Source organism: Actinia tenebrosa, unplaced genomic scaffold (genome assembly GCF_029948245.1).
Source record: "Actinia tenebrosa isolate PJP-AT-01 unplaced genomic scaffold, QUT_ActTen_1.0 PGA_scaffold1__47_contigs__length_23844297, whole genome shotgun sequence".
NCBI lineage: Eukaryota > Metazoa > Cnidaria > Anthozoa > Actiniaria > Actiniidae > Actinia > Actinia tenebrosa.
In genome coordinates this window covers 11,698,226-11,723,728 of record NW_028292578.1, presented here as the reverse complement: position 1 = coordinate 11,723,728, position 25,503 = coordinate 11,698,226, and the positions used below count along the sequence as shown (strand labels likewise).

General features: G+C 42.6%; 3 protein-coding genes across 3 annotated transcripts; 1 reads left to right on the top strand and 2 right to left on the bottom strand.

Annotated features, from left to right (window-relative positions):
* Window positions 1-14,159: 14,159 nt before the first annotated feature.
* On the top strand, window positions 14,160-15,991 carry LOC148909867 (uncharacterized). The gene is made up of 2 exons (XM_089032602.1): window positions 14,160-14,374; window positions 14,698-15,991. The coding sequence occupies exons 1-2, from the start codon at window positions 14,160-14,162 to the stop codon at window positions 15,113-15,115; spliced, it is 633 nt and encodes a 210-aa protein (XP_088888728.1). The 3' UTR covers window positions 15,116-15,991.
* On the bottom strand, window positions 15,939-19,212 carry LOC148909866 (uncharacterized). The gene is made up of 2 exons (XM_089032601.1): window positions 18,688-19,212; window positions 15,939-18,277 (listed from the first exon to the last, which is right to left on the bottom strand). Exons 1-2 carry the CDS (start codon window positions 19,015-19,017, stop codon window positions 16,970-16,972), a joined length of 1,638 nt encoding a protein of 545 aa, XP_088888727.1. The 5' UTR covers window positions 19,018-19,212; the 3' UTR covers window positions 15,939-16,969.
* A 2,451-nt stretch (window positions 19,213-21,663) lies between these two features.
* Window positions 21,664-25,441, bottom strand: LOC116291666 (DEP domain-containing protein 7). The gene is made up of 3 exons (XM_031698863.2): window positions 24,751-25,441; window positions 23,606-24,287; window positions 21,664-23,307 (listed from the first exon to the last, which is right to left on the bottom strand). The coding sequence occupies exons 1-3, from the start codon at window positions 25,404-25,406 to the stop codon at window positions 22,972-22,974; spliced, it is 1,674 nt and encodes a 557-aa protein (XP_031554723.2). The 5' UTR covers window positions 25,407-25,441; the 3' UTR covers window positions 21,664-22,971.
* Window positions 25,442-25,503: the final 62 nt, after the last annotated feature.

The following is a 25,503-nucleotide window of genomic DNA, read 5'->3' as shown; positions in this document are numbered from 1 at the left end:
CGGAGTCAGAGAGCAGACGATAGTACCGTTAGTTCTGTCAAAAAGTAAAGGAGAGCGCGTACATTTATTCTACCACGGCGGACACTACTCATGGGTTAAACACATTAGCAGACTATTCTACAGACATACTAAGCACAAAGGCAAAAAGTACTTCTGTGACTGCTGCTTGCTGTCATTTACATCCTTAAATGCCCTAAAGAAACACGATGAGATCTGCCGCGGAGTCGAAGAAGTGGCGCAACGGATCCAGATGCCCACCAACAAAGAGCTTTCATACGCAAACCATCAAAAGCAGATGCAAGTGCCTTACGTGATATATGCAGACTTCGAAGCGTTGATAACTAAGGAAGAGCAGAAACGTGGTGCCACGAATAAGGTAGGATTACACGAGATCTGCTCCTTTGGTTACATAGTAGTCAGATCAGACGGTAAAGCAAACCCTCCTGTGATTTACCGAGGTAAGAACGCAGCTAATGAGTTTCTAGAAGCATTGCGAGAAGAGGAGGGGGAGATTAGAGAACAATTAAGACGTCCAAAGAAGATGGAATTTACCAAAGAGAACCAGGAGGCTTTTAACAAGGCAAAAAAATGCCACATTTGTCAACATACGCTTCTTCAGTTTGGAAGACGAGCCAAGAAAGCGTGGGATGAAGATGGAAAGTATCTAGGAGAAGCTCATTTTAAATGCGGGAAGTATGCTAAGAAAGGTGAGAAGCCGGGAAAGCCCTCCACGCACTGCATTCACTGCCACAAAGCATTTGTTGAGGATTTCTATGTGGATAAGGTTAGGGATCACTGCCACATCACGGGTAAATACAGAGGAGCGGCTCATTGGAAATGCAATATAAACTTCAAAGTAAATCCAGATATGGAGATTCCGGTGTTCTTTCACAACCTCCGCGGTTACGACTCCCATTTGCTACTACAAGGAACAGACGGCTCCGACGTCAAATGCATACCCAACAACAAAGAGCGCTACATGTCCGTAACTGTGGGTAAGCTAAAGTTCTTAGATTCGCAGCAGTTTATGGCGGACTCCTTAGCAAACCTCGTAAAGTATAACACCAACTTTCCCATTTCCAGTCAATATGGCGCGGAAAGGAAAGGAGTCTACCCATACGAATACATGGATTCCTGGGATCGATTCAAAGAGTCCCTACCACCCAAAGATCGCTTCTACAGCACCCTAAACGAGTCCGGCATAAAGGATGAGGAGTACCAGCATGCGTTAGACGTGTGGGAAAAGTACTCCTGTGAGAACATGGGGGACTACCACGACATCTACCTAAGGTCTGACGTAGTGCTGCTTGCAGATGTTTTCCAAAGCTTCAGAAAGATGGCTATGGAATATTACGGATTGGATCCCGCTAATTTCTACACGGCTCCTGGGCTCAGCTGGAGTGCTTTGTTAAAGAAGACAAATGCGCAGTTGGATCTCCTAACGGAGTACGACATGTATCGGTTTATGGAAGACGGTATTCGTGGCGGCGTATGCGGGCCCAGCCGACGTTACGCCCGCGCAAACAACCCCTTAGTAGAGCACGACCCAGAGAAACCAACCACATACATTTACTACCTGGATGCGAATAACCTTTATGGTTGGGCAATGTCACAGTACCTACCTGTGAGAGACTTCGAATGGGATCCAGTGAAGCCGATAGACTTCTACATGCAGGTAGGAAAGGAGGAAGACAAGGGTTACGTCTTAGAAGTGGATCTGGAGTACCCAGAGCGCCTGCACGACGAACACAATGAGTTCCCCTTAGCACCAGAAGCGATAGAGATACCATTTAAGCAGCTAAGTCCGCTGCAAAAGCAAATGTGCCCTGGTTACAAACCGTACAGGAAACTAACTATGAACCTGATGGATAAGAAGAAGTATGTGGTACATTACCGCAACCTGCAGTTCTACGTGCGACACGGAATGCGCGTAGAGAAGATCCACAGAGTCCTAAAATTCACGCAGGAACCCTGGATGCGCCCCTACATTGACTTTAACACGCAAAAGCGTACCGCAGCGAAAAATGACTTCGAGAAAAACCTCTTCAAACTGATGAACAACAGCGTGTTCGGAAAGACAATGGAGAACATCCGCAAGCGCGTAAGCGTAAAAATAGTCAGCACCAAAGAGGAAGCAGAAGCATACGTGTCACAGCCAGGCTTCGTTAGATACGTAGAAATGCTGAACTTCTACGTGATTCACATGAAAAGGGCAAACCTCTTACTAAACAAGCCCGTTTACACAGGCTTTACGGTGCTGGATCTATCGAAGCTGCTTATGTACGAGTTCTACTACGATAAGCTTAAGCCAAAGTACGGAGACCGCTGTCGCCTCCTGTACACAGACACCGACTCCCTAATTCTAGAAGTGCAAACGGAAGACGTTTACAAAGACTGCCTCCCCGACATAGACGAGTACGACACCAGCGGTTACCCGAAGGAGCACTTCCTTTACTCTGCGAAGAATAAGAAGGTAATTGGGAAGATGAAAGACGAAATGTTAGGAAAACCCATAGTAGAGTACGTGGGTCTGAAACCAAAGATGTACAGCGTGCTAAAGTTAGACGGTGTAGAAAAGAAAGCTAAAGGCGTAAAAAAGTACGTGGTTAAGAAGGACATTACGCACGAGTCCTACCTCAACGTATTACGAACACGGAAGGAACAGCGGCATAAGATGAACAGCCTGCGCAGCTATGGTCATCAGATACATAACGTCACGCAGGAGAAGGTGTCGCTGTCTGCATTTGACGGTAAGCGATGGATGTGTGATGACGGAGTGCATACGATAGCATTCGGACATCACACGATAAGCAGTTCTTCTTTGACGAACCCACGCGTGGGGCCATCATGAAGATAATACAAGATGGGCTGACCCTTCTTAGCTATCGCACTTCGGATCTGGTAAGTTTCCAAAGACCAATTAGGATCCGTAGCTCTTTTGGATCCTCCTTCTAATTCACCCGGCTCATAGAGATATCGAACCGTGACATTACCTAATTTCTTTTCATGGGGGAAGACCGCCCTCGAACTTCTGATGAAGGACTTGTGTTCCACGTGTTTCTTTTTTATGGCATCCCTGGGTTTCATTCCCGTAGCCCTGGCCGCCTCGTTGTTCGAAGCTGCGACGACCTGGGGGAGCCTCTGAGTCCATTCCCTATTGCGTTTGGAGGGATCTTCCAGCTCTTTCCAATACTGGTATCCAAAGAGACGCTCGGCCAGGGTCTTATTGAATCTTTCGACAATGCTTTGACCCCTGTGGTACTCTGCTTTAGCTCTTCTAATTTTAGTGTCGTGGTCTTTCAGGGTCTTGGTAACCACGCCCATAAACTCCGTCCCCGCATCCACTTGCAGCAGCTTAGGCCATTTCAAGACGCGCTTATAAACCCTACCTAGGGCTTCTGCGACTTCCCCAGAATCCTTGCTGGTTATAGGTTCGGCGTCCTTATATCTGCTTGCGATATCAACTACGGTCAAAGCGTACCTATAGGTCTTCTTTCTCACCTTATCGTGCGGCAAGAAAAGCAAATCCGCCTGATGAACTTCATTGGGGGTATTTACGGTGAAGCTGGGCCTGGGAATGTACTTAGGCACGGGAAGATAAACCTGCCAGAGGGTTTGTTTTTTCAACCAGTTCTTAGCCGTTTCGTCTGATACCCTGGCCGCGGTCGCGAGCTTCTTGATAGCTGACGCTCCTCTCCAATAGCCTTCCGGCCCATAGTAAATCCTTTTAAGTTTGTCCTCTACGCGGCCCATTATATGAATTCCAAAACAAGATTGATCTTACGTCCGTTAAAATCCACCGTCTTTCCGTCCACTTTAATGGTGATGTTTATGCTTTCTACCAAATTAGACAAGTCATAGCTCAAAGAAATGGGAGTGTATTCTACTGGGTCAAATGGATTACCTTGGGGCAGAAACTTGGACATAAGAGAAGACTTTTCTCCATTGTTGTAACTATGAACCAAGTCGCAATAGACTTCGTAAGAGGATGCGACTTTCCATTTCACATCATATGTATTGCCGCTATTTATTGTGGTACTAGTAAGGCCCAGGAGTTCTACCAATGAACTGTCCTTTAAATTAGCGCTCCCATTATTTTTCTTAAATGTCATTTCATGGGGTAATCCTGTGGTAAGAGTATATCCATGCTTTGCTAGCTCCTTAGCCAGTGTTATGGGGGTGTAATGGGAATCTGGTATTTTTGGTTTGGTGCCGGAAGTTCCGATGACAAAGCCATTAATTAAATTATACCAAGAATTGTACAAAGAGCAACTAACCAACCGAACCTTACAGGCTTTGATGGGAGGATTCAAATACGTGGTAAAGTCATTCTTGTCGCTTTCCAAAAAGACGATCATTATATTAGATACGCCAAAGCCACGCCTCCGGCCAGCCCTGCGACTCCTACAAAGACCAATTCATTGTCTTTTTGTTTCTTAGAAGGCTGGTAGTAATTCTTGAACTGAGGCTTTTTCATTCTAAAGTCGGGGTGTGCTTGCGCATAAAGTTTGAAGGCGTAGTCTGTGTTTTCGAAGTTCTTGTCTGCCTGCATTTTGTCTTGGTAGTTCTTATCCAACCAATCCCTGTAAGCTTGTCTTTTTTCATTCCAAGCTGCAACGTCCCTTTGATATTTCTCCAGCGCTAAGTCGTGTCTCTTTCTTTCGGCGGCACCGCTTTTGTCGCCTCTAACTAATCTATCCAAATATTGACCACCATAATTAGCCCCTGTAAATGCTAAAGCTGCAATGACTCCACCTGCGACTAAGCTAACCATTATACATTAGGTAGGTACTTTTCCTTCCGTAGGTAATCCTTTACCATGATAGCCCCGCCTACGGCAGCGGTCATCTTAGCAAAGTTAGCGAAGCTCTTGCTTGGGTCTTCAGTAAAGTCTTCTTTGAGCACTTTCTTACCTACCCAACCAATACCCGCAACAATAGAAGTAATGATAGCTGCTTCTTCAACAGTTTTCAACAACGCGGTCGACATTATATTACAAAGCGAGAAGGTTATTACTCCATTTCAGGGATTTTGCTTTTTCTAACCTCCACAGGTGCGTAATGCGCTGGCTCCAACTTTACTTTTGGCTTTGCTGCCCGCCATTGTAAGTAAAGGCTGCCTGCTGCTATAGCGACTCCTAACGCGCCAATGACGTACCCAGGATTAATGAAGGATTCCTCTTCCTCCACCTTTTCTTCTTTCTTTGCTTTGTTCTTCCTGTTCATCTCCGCGAGCTTCTTACCGGCAGCAACTCTGCCTGGAGATTTAGCCTTGGTGATTCGTTGCTCCTCTACTTGAGGGGTTTCCTCCGCCTTCGATTCAGCTTCACTCATTTATATCTAAGGACTTGAAGGAATTGATAAGTACTTAACTAGGTACTTGAGGCGACCTGGGTAATTCCCGCGAACGACTTGACTAAGTACTTGATAAGTCACTTGCAGGTACTTGACTAGGTACCTCAGCAAGTGCCGCCTTGAATACCCTTTCGACTTCTCTGTCCTTCTTGAAGTCCTTCCAAGATGTTCCGAAGGAACCTAGTACCTCCTTCAAGTCGACATGCTGAGCTACGTGCAAAGCCGCAGAGGCGACTGCCATTAACTTACCGCACTTCAAAGACAACCACCCACAGGTTATCTTAAGTTCTTGGGCGATGACATAGTCATCTCTTATGTCCTTCTGTAGTTGCTCCACGTCGTCTATGGGCAGTGCAAGTCCAAGCAATTTAGTGGCAAGTCGGATGGCGGAATCTGCTACGGCGTCCGTGGTCTTACTTGCAAGGGCGGCCTCGTACCTCTTATGGAACTTCTTAACTTCATCTTCTGACAACTTATTAACCTGCTCATGGGTAAGTTCCTTGCCTATCATTTCTTTGCACTTCCCAGAAGACACAAGGATGTTAAGTTGTTCCTTAAGGTTACTTTCGTCTAACTGCGTGGGGACTTCATCTAAGAGCTGCTCAATGTCCATATATGTTAATGGAATACGGAAACCTCAAAGAGAAGATCATTTTGGAATGTTGGTGCGTTTTTAAATGCCGCATGTATTCATGCAACTGTTCCTTGGATATCTCGCCGCCGTAGTCGCTTAAGATGGTTTCCAGGTCAGACTTGCTCGGAGTATAAAATACGACAAGCGATCCTATGTTTTCCCTGAAGGGCTTAGAGACGCTGGTAAGCTGCTGGGAAAGCAACCAAACGCTAATATTGTCGTGTCTACCGCTAAAGGCGAGCTTCACCAACTCCGAAGTGCGCCTTTTTACGTCGTCCCCACAGGCAATGTCATCCAATATGAGGAGCGTCTGTGTATCTTTAGGGAATTGCTTGTGCCAGAACTTCAAATGGCTGGATAACTCGTTAGGATCTAAGATATCTACGAAGAAGCCGTCATCTTTCACTCCTATGCCTTCCCAGGTGCGGTTATTCACGTAGGTGGGACAAAGCAGCACTATGTAGTCAAAGCGGTATCTAAAGGATCCTAATAGCTGCTCCACGATGAACTGGGTCTTTCCGCAGCCGGTGGGTCCTACTATCAGAGCGTTACAAGGCATGTGATCTGGGTTCATATATAGATGGAACCAGTGGAAGCAGTAAGAAGGATTACCGCCGACGCAAAGGATAAAAGAGACACCATAGAAATGCAAAGGGAAGAGATAGACCGGTTAAAAGAGCGCGTACAGGAATTGTACGATGAAATGTGTGGTCTGAAGCGTGCAGAACGGTTTGGCGCGCTTTTGACAATGGCGGGCTGGGCTAAGGAGCCCATTAAGGGCTTCATTCGATATCCCCCATAGATATATGGACTGCATTACGTGCGAACTACCTGCTGACTGCATCATCGTTACCCCTCCGACGCCTCGTAAGAAACACAGCTGCTGTCACTGTAATAAGGTATTCTCTGAAGAAGACTTCGTTGGACATTGGTGTCCCGCGGATACTAAAGCACAAAGGACTTTAGACGACGTTCGAGAAGAGTAAGAGGTCGCAAAGAAGATCTTACTAAGCCCCAGCAAGAGGAATTAGTATAGGTCTTTCTTTTTTATTGTTATTTTGTTAAATGCTGCAAAGAGGTCTCAAGTAAGGGCCTATTTTTTATTGTTATTTTGTTAAGCCCCCATTAAAAGATGAGGTATCATTCTTTCTCATCGTTGAAACCAGCAAAAAGATAATCATGTTAACCATTCTTCGATTACGATGATTTAACAAAATAACAATAAAAAATAGACCCTATCCTAAAACCCTCTTACGGGGCTTAACAAAATAACAAGAAATAATAGACCCTATCCTAAAACCCTCTTTGCAGCATTTAACAATTTAACAATAAAAAATAAGGTATATATAATGAAGTGCGTGCAATGTAATAGAACTTTCAGCTCCAAGCAACGATTACAATACCACCTTTCCAAGAAAGTCTGTCAAAAGACCATCAGCACTGTTTGCGGCGACTGCGGTAAGGAATTGTCCACCGTACAGGCCCTACGATATCACCGCGAGCATAGAGTCTGCCTTAAAGGCCATTGCCACCGATGCGATGAACCCCTCTTTGAAGAGAACTGGCATAAATACCGCTGCCGACGTTACCACCTCGAAGAAGTCGTCTGTGAAACCCACGGCGATTTAGCAGAGCGATGTTGCCCCCTTGAAACCAGCCGGGCTTTAGTGCTGCGTAAAAAAGAAATAGACCAAGATTTCGTATGCTTTGACGACTACGAAGGAGTAAGATGGGAGAACCGAGAACACTGGGACGGCATCTGCGATAAATGTGGTTGTCAACGCAGCGGTCAACATATTTGGTGTTGCCTGTACGAAGGTCCCAAGCCTTTAGACCATTACCTTGCAATACGAAAAGAATGGTCTAATATATGATGTTACCTTACGTCGCAGCGTTCGCAGGAGGAGCCTTGATTACGATATCGATCGATTTCATGTCGGAAAAAATGAGGTCCGACGTAGCAGACCAATACCTAGAAGCCCATGAGGACGACTAATCACACAATGGATTAGCCTCCGCCTTTCTTTCAACGTCGAACTTCCATCGACCGTTGACTTTACCATAGCTACGTATGTGAGTGTACTCTTCGCCTTGCAGTACGTACCGTACGCAGTCAGGAGCCCATAAACTGTACTCTTGGCTGCCGTCTAAGAGGACCAACCTTAAACGGTTAATGTCCTCGAAGACGACGTAATTTTTTATTTTGTATGAAATGCCTTGTATTAATTCGCGCCAGTGAGTTTGTTCAACTATCATTATATTTATGAAATATCTTTCGGTGCGTTTGTAGCGTCTCCTGTGACTTGAAAGCCTTAACGCAGCCAGGACAAGGTATGCGAATGCCGTCGACGTAACGGTCGATTTCCCTGCAGATCAGATCGTAATCGTTGCTTACCATCGTTAAGTATCCATTCATTTCATATTGCGTCAATACCGCTTTTTGTTTGTCGGACAATACGCCGTTACCCTTTGGCGTCTTCAGTTCCAGACAGAACCCATTGTATTTTTTATGTGCATTAAGAACTAAGATGTCGGGTTGACCTGCCTGGTAGCCCTTTTGCCAGCACGTTATCCTTTTACTGGTGGTATCTTGCAATTCCCCGAGTCCAGGTGCTAATAACAGCGTAGGGTGAAACCGACGCATGTAATCTACGACTTTCTTGTGCAGGTCGAACTCGTTCTCGATCTTGAAGACTAACTTGTTTGGACCATCCAGAGAGTACTTTCCTGTCTTCCTTAACGTTGGTAGGACATCCTCGAAGACCCAATCTTGAAATGCCTCTGCTGTCGGTAGCTTGGAGCTAAATATTAACTGATACAAACCAGATTCCGTCACGTACAGGGATTGTGGGTGTGAACCAGAAGGGAGGCGATTCACCTCTATTCTAAATTCGCTAAGCCTCTTCTTATACTTATCCCGCACGTGGACTTTGATAGCATCTTTGGTGTCTGCGTAACCTAATGCCTTTGCTACCTCTTTCGCCTTAAAGTACAGCTTGTCGCTTTGCACTAGGCATTGCAGTTTAGTTTCGTTGTTTTCGAATACGCGGAGCATATTATACGTAAGGGATATTTTTATCCTCAGTCATCCTAGTACGCAACGCTCTTTAGCTGATTCATTTCTACACTCAGTTGCGCGTCTGAGACTACGAAGATATATGCGTTGATCTTAGTAGCGTCGCTGGCGTCTTTGGTGCGCTTGATCTCCAACGTAATGCCGTCCTGGGTATTTACCAGCCGCAATCCCTGTCCATGTAGGTCTTCGTCGTTCGTCGTGCGCATGTCGATCCACAGCGCGTACTTATCCTTAAAGAATTTCTTTGGGTCAATTTGGTCGCCAAACTTACGTGCGACTTCCCGGTACATATCCGCGGGCTTTATCCCTTGTGAGTAAACCTTATTAGGCACTCCGTTGATGCTAACACCTACGTTGGTAATGTTAGGATTAAAGAACGCCTCGGAGTCACGCAATCCTGCCGTGTATGTCTTTGCGAACAGCAACATTATCCCTGTAAGGCTGCGCCTGGGAAGGTTAATGCTTTGGTTGATGACCTCTTCGACGTTATTTGTAAAGCTGAACGTCTTGTACATCACGACGTGATCGTAAAGGAAAGCCTTCCCGGAGCTGTATTCCATACCGGCGCTACGTGCTAAGTCTTCGCTGTATACCGTTTCATACTGCAGCTCTAAGTTAGTAACGGAGTATGGGTGGACGGCTGAGGAACTTACGTCCTTTCCCTGTAGGATGTTCGTAGTGTCTGCTAGGGTTACTTCGAACTGCAGCTCGCTTAGCTGCCTTGGGTAGTATGCACCGTGGTTCGTGATAACTTCGAAATCTAATGGAACGACATATTTAGTGCCATAAGCCGTCTTTATTTCGTCTTCTCCTGAGGCGCCAGAGGTTGCGCTTCTTACCTTGCGTATGGCATCACTGGCGATTCCCTGCTCTATCCTTTGCGCGCGGTCAAATGCAGTCAACCATAAGTCTTTGTACGTGGTATACAGATCGTACCTATTTAAGTCCAAGAGGGATTCCCCTGCGAACTTCACCCGCATCTTTGAGACAATGTTGCGGCCAAGGTCGTTGACAACGTGACGCGCGTCCGCAGTGCTTGGTTGTATTGCTAGGTCAAACCTTAGCGCCAGGGTGCCAGGAACTAAGACTAGGTTATCCGTTAGGCGGGGCACGCCTACGTACAGCGTTTCTCCAGGTCTAGCGCTGCTGGGGGTAAAGGTGACTCGGTGAAAGGTGCGTTCTGCTTTCAGTCCGCCAACCTGCTTAGGTAATACGTTGGGGTTTAACTTTGAGCTTATCATATATAATGGAAGTAGAAGGAACGGATTTTGACCCCACCACCGAAGAAGGTCAAGTCGATATTAACGACGAAGAATATGACGCATGGACTAAAGGCGCGGAAACCGACCCCCTAATCTACGACATGGCTCTAGAAAACAAGTATGGTAATAGATGGAAAAGCTTCAAGGCCGCCTTGAATCGCATGTGGCAATCAAAAAACCACGGCAGCCCCGTCCCTGAGTACTTGGAGCTTCAAAACATAGAGCAGCCTGAGGCAGCCGCGCGGGAAACTGTAGAGTGGGCAACGCAAGAGCTAACGCAGCGCTATTCCCACTTCGATGCTGACGACGTAAGGCTCACAGAACGCGGAAACAAAGTCCTCATAAGCGTTCAAGACCTGAGATTTCCTGATAAAGACCGCTGGACAAAACCGCAGCCCCTTTTCGACGACAATGGTGAAGTTAGGGGTGACGTAGCAAGATTAAAAGGCTTCCAGCGTGCCACTAGAAGCATGTTAGAAAGATTGGAAAACATAAATGAAAGGGCCGCACTAGAAAAACACGCCGAGGAACTACAAGAAACGTTGGAGGAAAGGGAAGCAGAATACAAGCGACAAAACCAACTACTCCTTGATGCTCAAAAGAAAGAAATCAAGGGCAAGAACGAAGTCATACTGCAATTCAAGCGAGAAGCTGAAACGGCTTTAAACGAAAGAGACCAAGCCAGACAAGCCCTCAATCTTGCCCTGCAAGACCTAGACATAAGCAAGGAAGAAGCTAAGGACTTACGGACCACCATAACTAGGTCTTTAGAGGAGCGGCGGCAGTTGGTTGCTGAAATCAACGCTAAAGAGGAGCAACTTCGGCAAAGAGATCAGGCTATTGAAGACCTGGAGGGGCAAATAGAGCGGCAGCAGGAAATAATCGATGACCAAACTCGCCCCGAAGAGGAGAGGGAAGCAGCTCAAAAGGAGGTGGAGGCCCTTGAAATACGCCTTGCGGAATTGCGGACTCAAAAGGAAAACCTGGAAAAGGAGCTGGGGCTTACTACCAAGGAAAAAATAAAAAGAGCTCTGGTGAAGTATGGTATTCCGCTGGCATTTGCGGTTGCTATTTCGAGCGTAGTAGGAGTTATCCTATCCACGCTTAAGGCTACAGGCGCGGGCGTAAAGAAATTAGGCAATGGGCTGACGGACTTGGGAAAAAAGATGGCAGCCGGTCTTCCTGGGCTGCTGGGTTCGGTCGTTTCCTTGGCACTTAGGGCCGGCGGCGAACTGTTAAAGTTCGTGGGCAACAACATTTGGATCTTGGTCGTCGCTATTGGAGTGGTACTCCTGAAGAAGATTCAGGGTTAATCTTATCTGGGTACGTTACTGGGGGCTTATCCTTGTCGGGTACCCGAGGCGTTCTCGGCTTGGGATAAGTAAAGATAGTATTTGCGCCGCCTCGATAATGCGGGACTAACGGCAGCACGCTCATGGTGCTAATGGGTTTGTGGTTCCAGGCGGCATCGTCGTTTTTATACACACCATTTATCACTACATAACCAAAGTTTGATCCGTCGCTGGTAACGTCGTCAGGAAACACCTGCAGCTTAGCATACTTACAGTTAACTACCACGTGAAACGTAACTGGTGTTAGGTTTTCACCGCTAAACTTGTTTGGCTCCATCGAAAAGTGAGCTACTCTCCTATTGCTCGAGGAAGTTCGATAGGGAGTTAAAGGCTCGTTATTCTCATCAACAAGCCTAAACCCCACGTTTGCGCTTACCAACGTACCGACGTTAACGGTGCAAACGACTAACGCAGGACCTCCAACTTCAACCCACATCCCCACATCGAACCACTCATGTTTGTTGTAACTCTCTGACCCTAGGTAGTGGAGGTAACGCATTTCGCTTAAATGTGGATTCATATATTTAAAGGCTAAGCACCGTAAGAGTGCTAATTGTCATGTGATTATAAGCCTTATTTCTCTGATCTTCTATGCTATTTATGCAAACGCTCCCGGTGTCGTCTACGCGTATCTGCAGCTTTACCTCCCCATGGCAATCGGCAACCATGTGTAAAGTCCAAACCGATAAATTTTCAGCGCTACTCGTCGGTGGTTCTGCGGAAAAGTGTGCTGGCTCCCTGTTGTTCGTCTTCGCGCGCATTGGCTGTAGTGCGCCGTTAACATCGCAAAATCGAAACCCAATGTTAGCATGACTCGCGGAGCCAAGGCAAATGCTACAAAGGATTAACTTCTTTCCTGAATAGTTCAGGTCTACGGATAGGCCGGTGACGTCAACCCAAGATGCTTGGGTGTATTTTTTCTCGCCTGTGTAAGTCGTATAAACACAATCTACTCCAGTTACGTAGGGGTTGTTCATCGCCATATATAATAGCTTAGACCAACACCCGCGGCTGCTAAGCCGGCTTTTAGTAAGTTATGGTCGTATTCCTCGGGTATCGTAGGCATAACATGGGCCTTCTTCGATGGTTTCTTAACTACGGGTAGCTTCGCTTCGTGTGACTTTTTTGGCTTCTCTACGAAGTGAGGAATGTTCCTAAGAGTGTCAGAGTTCACGTCGTTCACCCCAAACTTCATATCCTTAGTAGCTCGCTGCAGCTTGTTGTTATAACCCACAACGGAATTGGTGTTAATAACTAAATTACTTGGCATTAACCAACAACCAGGCGACAAAGCGTAATCCAGTCGCACTTTAGACTGCTGCACCGCTAATTGATATCTCTGCACCGACTTGGATATGTTGTTCTCTATTATTGCAGACTCAAATAAAGTTAGGAATTCTTGTTGCGTTTCCTGTGAAGCGCCTTGGGATCCAACAATGGGGTTGCGGGTATTTACCTGCGCTCCCAGGATGCAGTACACGAATGCTTCAATGCTACGGTTAATCCTGGCTAGGTTCCTTAAACCTTTTCCTTTCATTAACACGAACGGATCCCAAGTGCCGGGGTAGTTTGTTTGAATTCTAGTAATTAATGAATTATTACCCTTATCGCCGCCCATATCACCGAACTCTAACTCATTACTTGGGTATTCCTGATGTCCGTAGTCAGCCGGCTTCTCACCATTGGCACCCCAAACGTAAACTATACCCAGCCCATGCGTCTTACCCTCCTTATAACGAAAGTCTTTTTGCTGTGGTTTGAACTCATTAATTAACCTTTCCAGGGCTGCGGCGTCATATCGGTTATTCATTGGATTAAATGCCTTATCTCCCGGTAGGGGTACGTTAAGCTCCTTCAACAACCTCCTTACCGTAAAGGCAACGTGAAACTGCATAATTGGAATGTGAAACATGTCCGCGGCAACACCACAACCTTTAGTGGCAGCCCAAATAGCAAAGTCTAACTGCTGCGGCCAATACCGCATATTGGGCCCTGCTAACCATTCCCTGGCCTCTTTACCCGACGTATGCTTCAACATCGTATTCTTATAGATATTTCTTAGTATTACGTTAAATGATTGTTTACCCACTGAAATCTTCAGGTGCGTTACCAGCTTTTCGAAGTTGTTTACACCACCTTCAGCATCGTAAAATGGGTAATCTTCCGTGGTTAAAGGACAACTGACCCTCCAAAATGACCCATTTTTAAGAGGAACTACATCATTTGAGAAGTCCAAAAATCCAGTTTTTAAAGGGGATAGAGCATCCATTTTTCTAAAACAATTTTTTGAAAACATCGCATATATCGCTCTGGTGGCCGCCATCTTGCGCTTTTATCGCGGGCTCAGAAAAATAGCGTAATGACGTCACAACGTCACAAGAGTTCAAGCTTCCAGTTGTTTGTCTGACTTCTTCCTCAGTTTCTTATACGTTTTACTCAATATTTTGCGAAAAAATACAACTTGGTCATCAAATTAAAGGCATGTCAGAATCTAATTCTTCTTCCGAAGGCTCGGACAGCTCGGGAGACGATTTCGCTCAAGAATTTTTCGGAATGGACGACGAATTTGGTTTACGGCCATATCAGTTTGAACCAGAAATAGAAATCTCCTCAGATGAAGAGTTCAGAGAAGGATCTGACAGTGACATTATTGAAGACGATGAACAAGAGAACAATCGACTTACAAATTCAGATTGGTAAGTCGTACTTCTGTCTTATCACAAAACTGAACTACATATCCATTTTATATAAAATCGTATCTTGCCACTCGTGTTCTTGCAATATGTTCTTTAGATATTGGTATGCATGAATCCAGTTTGCGACCAAAAGCAATACCAACTTTCACAATTTTAATTAAAAACATGTTTAAAAACATCGCTTGATAGTCAATAAGTTATATACTGCAGGATATAGATACAGGGATATAGTTGTGTCACAAGTTGTGTATGTATATTCTCACTTGGGACAATCGTTGATAATGTTCAAAGATACTAAGAATTGTTTTATTTCTGTTAAATAGGTGTACCTGTGGTAGCTGCCAAATTATGGATTCAATATCTGAATGCATTTGTTGCCAAGAAATCGAAAAAGTGGTTGCAACATGCCAGTCTGTTGTTGAAGATGGAGATGCTGATGAACCACCACCATGCATTACTCAACATCCTGGATTCTTACCTGTTTGTGCCAATAAGTATGTTCTTCGAACCGCATGGGCTCAGTACAAACAGCAGTACAGTAATGCGTATGAAGGCCCAGAGCACAAGCAGTACAGACACATTGCATATAGGCAACTAGCAAGATGGTGCTGGGGAGTCCTTGGAAAGGAAGTTCGGGTTGTTCTGCCCTCTTGTGCTGTCATGTGCATCAGAGCACACTTCCCTCCCCCTGGACTAGAGGAGGACTTTGAATTTGAAGGTTTTCACTATGCAGATGATTAGCTTGGCCTAAAGTTACATGGAGTTATTATATACATTTTATTTATTCCTTACTTCATTTCATATACACAGAGTGGATTTTTTTCTATCAGGATTTCTGAATTGATAAATTGAAAAGGAAAACATGGAAAGGCTGAGACCAAAATGTATAAGATTAGTCATGAATTTATTTTTAGATGAAGTACATATAGAAAGTTGTTTATATAAATGTTTTCTAGGTTTTGCATATTTTATTATTTAAAAACAACTACACCTAGACAAAATATCCAGCTGAATAGAGAACCTAGTGTACAAAGCACTAGTGGACAAAATCATGAGCTAACCAAGCAAATTTTGCAGTTATACTAGACATGGATAACCAATATTTCCTGGGCACCAATTTGTCTGAAAACAAGGCTAGTCAGTATTGTTTATAAAGAATTTGCCTTGAAGTAGCATGCTATAATGGATTCAAAAATTGTGCTAAATGAAAAAAATATTCTCTTGGTGATAGAATCCCACCCCATCTTAGAATCTCGGTACTGACTAGTCTCATTGTCAGACAAATTGGCACTAGGAAATCTTGGCATCCAGGCTTGTCAGCCATTTATGGCTCATATATTTTTTTTCCAGGCAAATAGGCCCTTTGCAGCTCAGTAATCATGTGCTGATTAATTCACTGAGAGCAAATGAATGAACATCTTGATTCCCATGAGTGAAAGCGAAAGTCACTATTCAGCTGGAATTTTTTCTATACTACATTCATACTGGGAGAGACCCCATATATAATGGAGCGTAGATAGTTAAAGAAAAGACCTCTTTTAAGATTTCATTTAAAAGTCAATCGTTTCCTAAGTGGTAATGATATTTTAATAAAATTTTCATCTGAACATCTAAAAACTGCAAACTTATCTACCACTTTAATCAGGTCCCCTTCACATTAATTACATATTTTGTTTATAGCAGTTTTACTTGGGTCTGTCATGTACCTTCCCATTTGTAGAAGCATTGTAATTATTACCAGTAATGAACACAACTGTTCAAAGATGAGGGGGATTGGGACGACAGGCTTACTTGACAGTTCTTTCAAAACAGCTATTCACTAGAGTACAATCACTAAAAGAGTGCCAATGATGCTTTGCATTATTTTCTACTAAATAGTGTTAATTAAAAATAGGAAATGGTTAGAATTAGCATCACTTAACACTACACATTTTAGTGTTTTTAGTCTCTACTACATTCCATTTAAATTAATTACCTAGAAAATCTTGACCGGTGTCGTTCAATCAATTCCTGTTTGTCTGGGGCAGGAACACTAGCAATGTTTCTTGGTAATTCAACCTCTTCAATTGGGTCAACCCCTGCAGCCTCCATGCCACCCTCACAAATTTCAAGTACTTTCAGTTGTAGCTCAGGGAGGAAAGCATAGCTTTTTCTTTGTAAGACTGGCTTAACAACCCAGCGCTTGTGCATCTTAGGGAAGCACTTGCGATAACGAGCTTCTCCACTCCTTGGGCCTTTTTGAACAATTGCTTGAATTCTAGCTGTATTGAAATTGTTGTCAATGGCAGCAAGTTGAGTACGAGCAACCATTCCCTTGTAAGAGAAGTGCTCTCTTTTTGAGCAATACTTCAGCATCATCGAATGATAAACTTCAAGCCCTCCTGTGTGACAAAAGTCGGTCAATCTTGCCAAGTCATTAAGTAACTTTGGTTGAAGGACAACCTCTTCTAGGGCCACATGAGCTGGTGACCCCGGCTTGATCCAGTGTGTGGTGCGCACTTGTCTGCGGGTTAGGGGAGGATGGGCACACTTTTTGAATACCTCTGCATCCTTCCAGGAATGCTTGTTCACGCAATGGTGAACAACAGATTTCCACTACTCTCTCAAAAGTTGTACATCCCCATTACATGTAGCAGCACACCACCAAAGATGGTTTGAAATGGATTGTATCCAGGGTGCCAGCTCTTGGTTTTTCTTCAATTTTGCTTTCTTGTTCAGCTTTTTTACAATTGACTTGGAAAGATGCCACACATCATACTGGTGTTTGATGTGGCTAAAATCTTTTGCCATAGTGCTGGTGATGGATGTGTGTCTGTCAGTTGTGATACATTTTATACTGACCGTGTCTTCTAAAGTGTTCAAACACCTTAGAAACCCCTCTTTCTCCATAGCATTGGAGCTGGTTACTTCAGAGACTTGAACAATGCTGAAGGTGGCAATTTTCCCTGTGCTTGTCTCCATCATAGTATATGTGCCATATTTAGCACTATGGCCAGGACTGTCACTTCGGCCATCACCATTGAGATTTACTATGTCCTTATTTGACAGCTCTTCAATTACAGCAGCCTCCTCTCTCTTCCAAGCATCATTAACAACAGGAAATAGGTAACGTTCCTGATGTCTGTAAAAGACCCTCTCACTCAGAAATTTTAGGCCAAGACAGGATGCAAAGTTTTGAAGTCTGGTAAAAGTATTACCAGTAAATAATAGTGATGAGGAAATCAACAAGTTCCCAATAGCTAAGCGATTTAACATTGGCTGTGAGTACCATGTCAAAGCATGATGTTTCATACATATAGTTGTCACAATAAGTAGGCTGCCTTGACATACAAAGTTGACATCAGCGACAGGTGCTCCACAGCTTCTACAAAACTTGAATAACTGCTGCAAACAAGAGTTAAATACCAAATATTTAGGTTCTTTGATATGGTTTTCAAGAGTTTTATTGCAGTCTTTGTTTTCTGGCTCTAATTCACTGTCCGCTGTTGAAACTGTCTCTTGTGATGAAACAATGAAACCATGATCATCGTCACTTAGTGGGAGTCCCTCTTCCTCTGAAAACAAAGACTTTTCTGACTTTTGTGGAGACACTGTTGGCATTGACTTTACTGGTGAGGGGTGATAGCTAGTACTGTAGCTGTGGTCGTGGAAGCTCACACTGAGTATTTCATCTCTACTGATGTTTGGTGAAGGGGAGGGATTGTAAACTGTTGTTGTGTCGGCATCTTTATAGTATCCAGGCTCTGTCTGAGTTGATACAGTGGATGTTACAACATATCTACAACCAAGGCAACACTGAACACCAATCTCCTTACAAAGTGGTTCAGGAGAGAACTCTGGTGTTTCCATACTTGGTGGATCTTCACACGAGGGATTTATTGTGGCACATAGCTGCTCCACATTCTTTGAAAATACAAAAATAAACAATGTTTTCAACAATACTATAAACCATTCTTCGAGGCCTACTTTACCTTAAATAATACAAAATAAACATATTAACCAACAATGCTATAAATTATTCTTCCGTGGTCATTTATCCAAGCAAATTTGGAATATTACGGCAACATTGTTATGGTTTACGAATAGATATCAAATGTAAACTAAACACGTGCAAATAACCATTTTGAAAATTTCAAGTATCGATCAAATATTACTAGCTATACTTATGATTTTAAGCAACATTTCATCTATGAAAGCATAAATAGCTAATGATTGATGACTCGCTTCGGTATGCATTAATAAGTCTTTTTCATGAGTGATTATTTCGAAAAACAATGTAAACTATGTTATGTATAAATGACATGTTATCTCACCTCTTCGTTTTGTTTGCGTTTGAGCCGGTTCTCTGATGTAGCTCTTCTTTTAGCTGGCTTGCAAAAATTGAATACTGACGGAACAGCATCGCTCTTTAATCTCCTCTTCCTTTTTATCCCGGTTAACTGCTCCATCAGATCCACTTCAAAGCATGAATCCTCGAAGTGATCGCTGCAAACGTAGCAGTTCTTCAAAGGCGGCAGGTTCTCTCTCTTTATCCGCGCTATCCATGCCTTCTGAAGAGCTATTTTGTTAGGAATTTTGTGGTAGCTAACAGACTCAGTTTTGGAAGAATGGTTGGTGCATTCTGGCACACAACAATGGACCATCTGGATTAAGAAACTTACTCTAACTTAGACTATTAAAAGATCGACTAGCACTCGAAATATACAAACTCAACAAGTTTGGAATGCAAGCTTCACGTTGTGACGTCACAGCATTAATGCGGTAATTTATTGCGGGCTCAAATATGGCGCTCTTCTGTTGCTATTTTTCGCGAATTGATTATTTCTTTTCGGCGACATAGAAGCTGTATCAGAGTTCAAAGTTGAATTTATGTGATCTATGTACGTTGTAGTTTTATATGAAAAACGGCAATTTTTGGGGTCAGTTGTCCTTTAACAATAAGTTTCTAGGAAAATTAGGTGCTTTATGCTCGGGTTTTGGTGGCCTTTCTTTATGAACGGGGCGTACAATCGTCAATCGCTGCACCTGATCACCTACTTGCTCCAGCTTTGAATGTTCCAAGTCTGCATTGCTGTACATCCTGGAGCCGTTAAAGTAAATCCCATCGGGTCTTCTTTCAAACTTACTGGCGTCTGCGTGTGGAAACATCTTCCTAAATGCTCTCCAATTCCAGTAATCCCGGTTGTCGTGATGTGGCTGCTCCTCAATATCATTCCCAAAAGCGTCGTACATTAGTATATATAATGGATGTTATACCATCAGCGCCTCCACTTTATCCTGAACTTCCTAAGGAACCTAACGAATTAAACGCTGAAAACTTTAGGCTCAACAAAGCAAATTTAATCCTGGCTTACTTGGAAGGGCAGGCAAAACACTACGAAAAAGTCCGAAAAAAGTACGTCAGAGCCCGGAGTACGCTACATAAGATTGCGATAACTTCAGGATCCATATCTGTTGTGTTAACGGGCTCCGGCGTTGCTACTTCGCTTACTGGACCGGGAATAATCGTTGGAGTTCCTTTGGCTGGCGTTGGGGCAGCCTGTGGTATTATTTCAGCTGTTACTACGGGCATTATGAAACAGTTGTCAAGCAAAATATCAAAACACGACACGACAATAGCTCTGTCAAGGGCTAAAGTAAATACGATCACTGACCTTGTCTCAAAGGCTTTGCGTGACAGAAAGATAGACGACGTAGAATTCTCGCTTATCTTAGCCGAAGAGGAAAAGTATGAGAAATTAAAGTCGGACATAAGGAATAAAAAAACAGTCGTAAAAGATCTTTCCGAGGAATCTCGCAAAAAGATCTACCAGGAGGCAAAAGAAGAGCTTCAAAGAAAGCTTGCTCAGTAAACATCTGCTTTGAAAAAAGCGAGACAGGATTTCATTTGCATATTGAACGACAGTCTGGAAATTATGCGTAATATAAATTCAGTGAATTATTACGCGTAATATAAATTCAGTGAATTATTACGCGTAATATGAATTATTTGGCGAATTATTACGCGTAATATAAATTATTTGCATGACCTTATTTGGCAAATTATTACGCGTAATATAAATTCATCGTATGAATTACGTGTAATATGTTATTGTCGCCTCGGAATCCATCCTAACAGGGGGTGGTTGGGGTCTATTTCGTAAAATATTTCGTAAATTACGTCAGGGTAATAAGGAATATCCTTATCCAGCCGACAAAACATCCACTCGGCTTTTGTCATATCAGAAACCTCGGGAATAGACTTACCGGTAATTTCAGACAAAAGATAGGGAATAGCTTTGTAATATTTTCCTAGTTTTAATTTTTTCAATGTCTTTCGTAGGCTTTGTGGGGTTGGCTCTTTTAAGTGGTCTATGATTTCCTCCCATACTTCATCGTCTAGATATACCGGTTGATAACCTTGGATATGACTCATCCAGTCCCTAAAGTATTTTATTCTCTTGTATGGGGTCTTCTTACGACCTCCATTGGCGTAATATTGCTCTTTGGTAGCATTTGGTACGGCATTACGAATATTCTTACCACACTCGTAACACTGTGCTGACGTGTCGTCTTCTATTTGCATTTTCTTACCACAACAAATATACTTATTTGGTGGTGGGGTAACAAACTTGGGTTTCAAGCACTTTACACAGAAATCATAAACAAACTCTTTACAATCTTCGCACTCCATATATAGACTAACATATTTGCGCTGTTGCCCCCAACCACACTTGGAGTGGGGATTGTCCGTAGGTGGATTTTTGACACGGATCTTGCCCGTGTTGAGATTGCGCTGGAACCCCCATTCCCTATACTACTAGACCCCTCCACATAAGAACCTGTTAAGCTACGATTTTAAGAAAGGTTCTTGTCAGTGGAGTTGCTGTAAAAGTGTATGGGTAGAAACTGCTATAAGTTTGTTTGAGCATGTGTTTTGTGTAGAGCATACTGCTCTGTACTAGGCTACGGGCTGTTTGTGCTTGGAATCACAACACCTGGGTATTTTTCAAGATGGCCGACCTCTTGTTTCCAGGCCCTTACATAGTCAAACGAGCGTTTAAATCTCGATTCCTCGCTGAGAAAACCATTTGTTAAATCCCCGACCCCCCCGTGCAATCATGCTCTTAAAAGCACATCAAAAACGCGTCACGTCCCCGTTCAGTGCCCCACTAGCCGCGGGGGGCGGGGGTTTCAATTGACTAGTGCATTAAACGCATCCTTACCAAATCAAACATAAACTCCTTATTTGCTGTTCATCAAAGATGTCCAATGAATTAATATTCGAAGAAATTCAGGTTTTTCCCAATTTTTACCATTTACATACCAGCTATAATTATAGTTAAATAAAATAAATACGGTTTTGGGTGTACATTTCGGCCCCCAGGGAAGGACTATTCGTAATTAAGTTATGCCCTTTACCCAGGGTCTTTGAATAGTTTTTGTTTGTCACGAAAAACAATTCCCCGGGGGTGCCCCGGGGGTCGACCCACAGGGAAGCAAATGATAAGTGCATAACGCTTCGAACGGCAAAGATCAAACCCTACGTATGGGAAAAACTATTGTTCCAGTCAACATGGCTGCCACATGACCAAGGCCCATAATCAAATTTAAAAACTCAAAAATTTTAAAATATTTTGCTGATCATTTGGATTTTGTGGCTTAATTATTTTCAAACAACAAATAACAATTATTGACTCACACAAATAGAGACCATGCATTATAATGTGATGGCAGCCATGACAGGAGGCAGGAACAATGTTTTTTCTCTCCTGGAAAACTAAATTCTTTCTCATGTAAATCAAACTAGACCAGATTCAATAATAATTCTTGCCTTCTGTTATGGTTGCCATCACTTGATGATGCAAAGCCTCGATACTAAAAAGATATCAAACCCTTTGAGAAGAAATTCTATTAATAATTTACAAGACATCAAATTAATTTTCAAACCATGAACTTTGTTGAAGGCATTTGTAACTCATAAACTAACCATTAACAATTTCAATTTTGATGAAACATTATCAAAATATTCTTACCAGCTGTTTGATTTTCTATCTACATATTTTTTAATCAGTCAGAAAAAAACTACAAGTCTAACACAAAACGTTTCTGAAATAGTTTTACCGCGATTCCCAGTCACACACGACCAACTGAGGCCTAAATCACAAACGAAAAATTGAGTTTTGGTGGACATCAATCAAATGGGTTTCATAAACATTTCTAAGGATTCCGACTCCGAATTTCAAATGCTTAATGCTTATCGGTATTGACTTATCTGATCTTGAAGAAACTCGAATCATAGTCATAGCGATAGATTTGCAGTCAAGCGTCTAAATTTTGGTCTAAATTTGGATACAAACATCTTTTATTCATCATGCCTTATATGGTGTGTTTGTACCCAAGCTAGACCACAATGCATCATGTTTATCGAACTACGAAATGATTAAGAGAACAAAGCGCATTTTGGTCTAAATTTGGATACAAACATCTTTTATTTATCACGCCTTATATGGTGTGTTTGTACCCAAGCTAGACCACAATGCATCATGTTTATTGAATGCAGAAAAAGCCTATTGCTTTCAATTTAAAGGTTTTGTTTACTGAATGTTGGGGTTTCCTTAAAATTCTCCCCCAGGAAACTGTACTTCAAATACTTCTGGGTGGTGTCTATGAAAATCTCTCAGCAATCGTTCCTTTGTCTTGACGGACATAGTAAGGTCATCCACAATGCAGTTCATTAGATTATTCAAACTTTCTTTCGTCATGTTTTCTTTCTGTTGCTCATATTTGATGAGAGACACTCTTCTGCAGGCTGATACTGCTGTGATAGGATTATCTACGCCTTGTTGAAATGATAGCAGGTGACGGTTGACTTCTAGTTTGATGTTTGATGTAACGTGAAACAGCTTTTCATGTTCTGACATCATCACTAATAGAAGTGACTCTGTCATCTCCTAACAATAACAATAATAATAATAATAATAATAATTTATTAACTTACTATAGCGCCTTTTAACATTAAAATGATCAAAAGTGCTTTATGCAAACAATCAATAGAGAATGATAATAATGTCATGACAAAGGGTTATGACTTTGATTTTGTTGGATTAAATATGATGATGATGATGATGACACCAATAAAATATAAAAGATGATGATGATGACAATGACAACAGAAACGCTAATAATAGTAATAATGATTATTATTATTATGAAGTACTTACTATCTGATGCAAAATCTAATCTACTCACATGATCTTGAACTGATGATGGAAGCATTCCATTTGCAAAAATCCTACACAAATATTTCTTCCTTTGTTCTGCTGATATTCTGGCTTGGGAGATCAAACTCTTTTGAAAGAAATTTAGCAGCCTTTTCAAATGCTCTTTCCTGTCCTCAGGCATCAACAGAATCAACAGCCTCAGTGCATTGATCACAACTTTCTTTCTCGTCTTCATGAGCTGCATAATTCCTTCGAGAAGACTAACAAACTTTGCCGGAATAAGTGAATCAGTCAATGATCTATAGAATTTAGCCAAGGAATTTGAAATCCCTGCTTCTGTGATAACCACCTTGTTATGGAACTCAAACCCTGATTCTTGTGCTAAGGGATAATCTTGCAATGCATTAAAACATTCTATGGCAGCTTGTTTCCAAATGCTGTCCCGTCCTCGCCTTCCACCTCTCAGTTCACAAGATGAATCCATACTTGAAGAGGAATCATTTAAAGACTTTACGAGTCTGTCGTAAGGATTATTAGCTAATTCTATCTCACCTAAGAAGTGATCTGAGTCAGATGGAATAAGAATATCTTCAAGGTAGAATACATCTACTAACTTGAGTAAACTGGACAAAGTTACCTCAAGCCAGATGTTCCTGTAGATATTTGGTGGATAAACAATTTCTTCTACTTGTGAAACAACCTTTGACTTCCTGGAAAAGTAAACAACATCCAAATTATTGCCATTTTCATAAACATGCGAACTCGGTAGCTGCAAGCTGCACACTGAAATGTGGTTTTTCACTGCAGCCAGTCAAAAATATGAAAGGTATTGACTGATTATTTTTTGATTGACAAACCAAATTTCAAAATCAGGTAGTAAAGAATAGAAAAGGCCTAGGGCAAATGTCAAACTTTCCATGCACCGAACTTGATTACATCAAAGAATGCCGCCTCATTATCACCTGATATGCATTGTTTTTAACGAGTTCGGTGCATGGAAAGTTTGACGTTTGCCCTACAGTAGGCCTAAGAATGTGAAAAGAAATAAGCTATCCATTGGAAGAGCTGTAGTATTCATTCCAGACTACGCCACATGTGACCCAGTGTGGTGGATCTGTAATTTAGTCTGTATGATAGGTACTAATGAACCATGAATCAGACACTGTTCCTTACTTGTTATGGTTAGTAAAGCTCCTTCGTCTTATCTTCCTCGGTGTCTCTACTAACGCATTTAGATAATCTCCTCCTTTAAAGCCACTTGAACCTCCAAAACTCTTCCTCCTTTTACGCCTAGCTTCCTTATCATTCTGATCATTATCGGCCATATTTTCCTTCGATGATGAATCAAGTTCTTCAGTGTTTGAAAACGTAGCAACCGACCTTCTCTTCGAAGATCGTTTATGAACATTCCACCTATCAAGACTCAGCCTTTTCTTCTTCTTTTCCGTTTTTTCACAATTCTTATTTGATTCTACAGTTCGTTCTTGCTTTTCAACAAACCTGTACAAGTGGTTTCCATTTCGCTCGAATGATTCCTTTTTCCCTTCGTTGTTAACGTTCAAAGTAATAACGCTTTCGATGATGCGAGACTCCAGTAAAAACTGACCAAGAGACTTCACTTGGACTTTAGACGGATCACTCACGAGTTCAGGATGGTTAAGCACGTAGTTTTGTAGCTCTTCTACGACCTCACTTCCTTTAAAACAGTTCTCAAACGTTTGTAGTTTCCATCTTCTTTTCCTTGGTTCCAAGTTCGACTTCAAGTTTTCAACAAGATCGTTCCAAATTTTCGTAGCTTTGAAGGGCTCAGACGCACTGAAACTCATCATGGAGGTAGTTTTAGTTCAAAGAAACGTCAGAGTTTAAGAAAAGGCCCCATAGCTAAATAGTTTGATCGAAAATGTGGAGTAAAAGACGAGTATTACG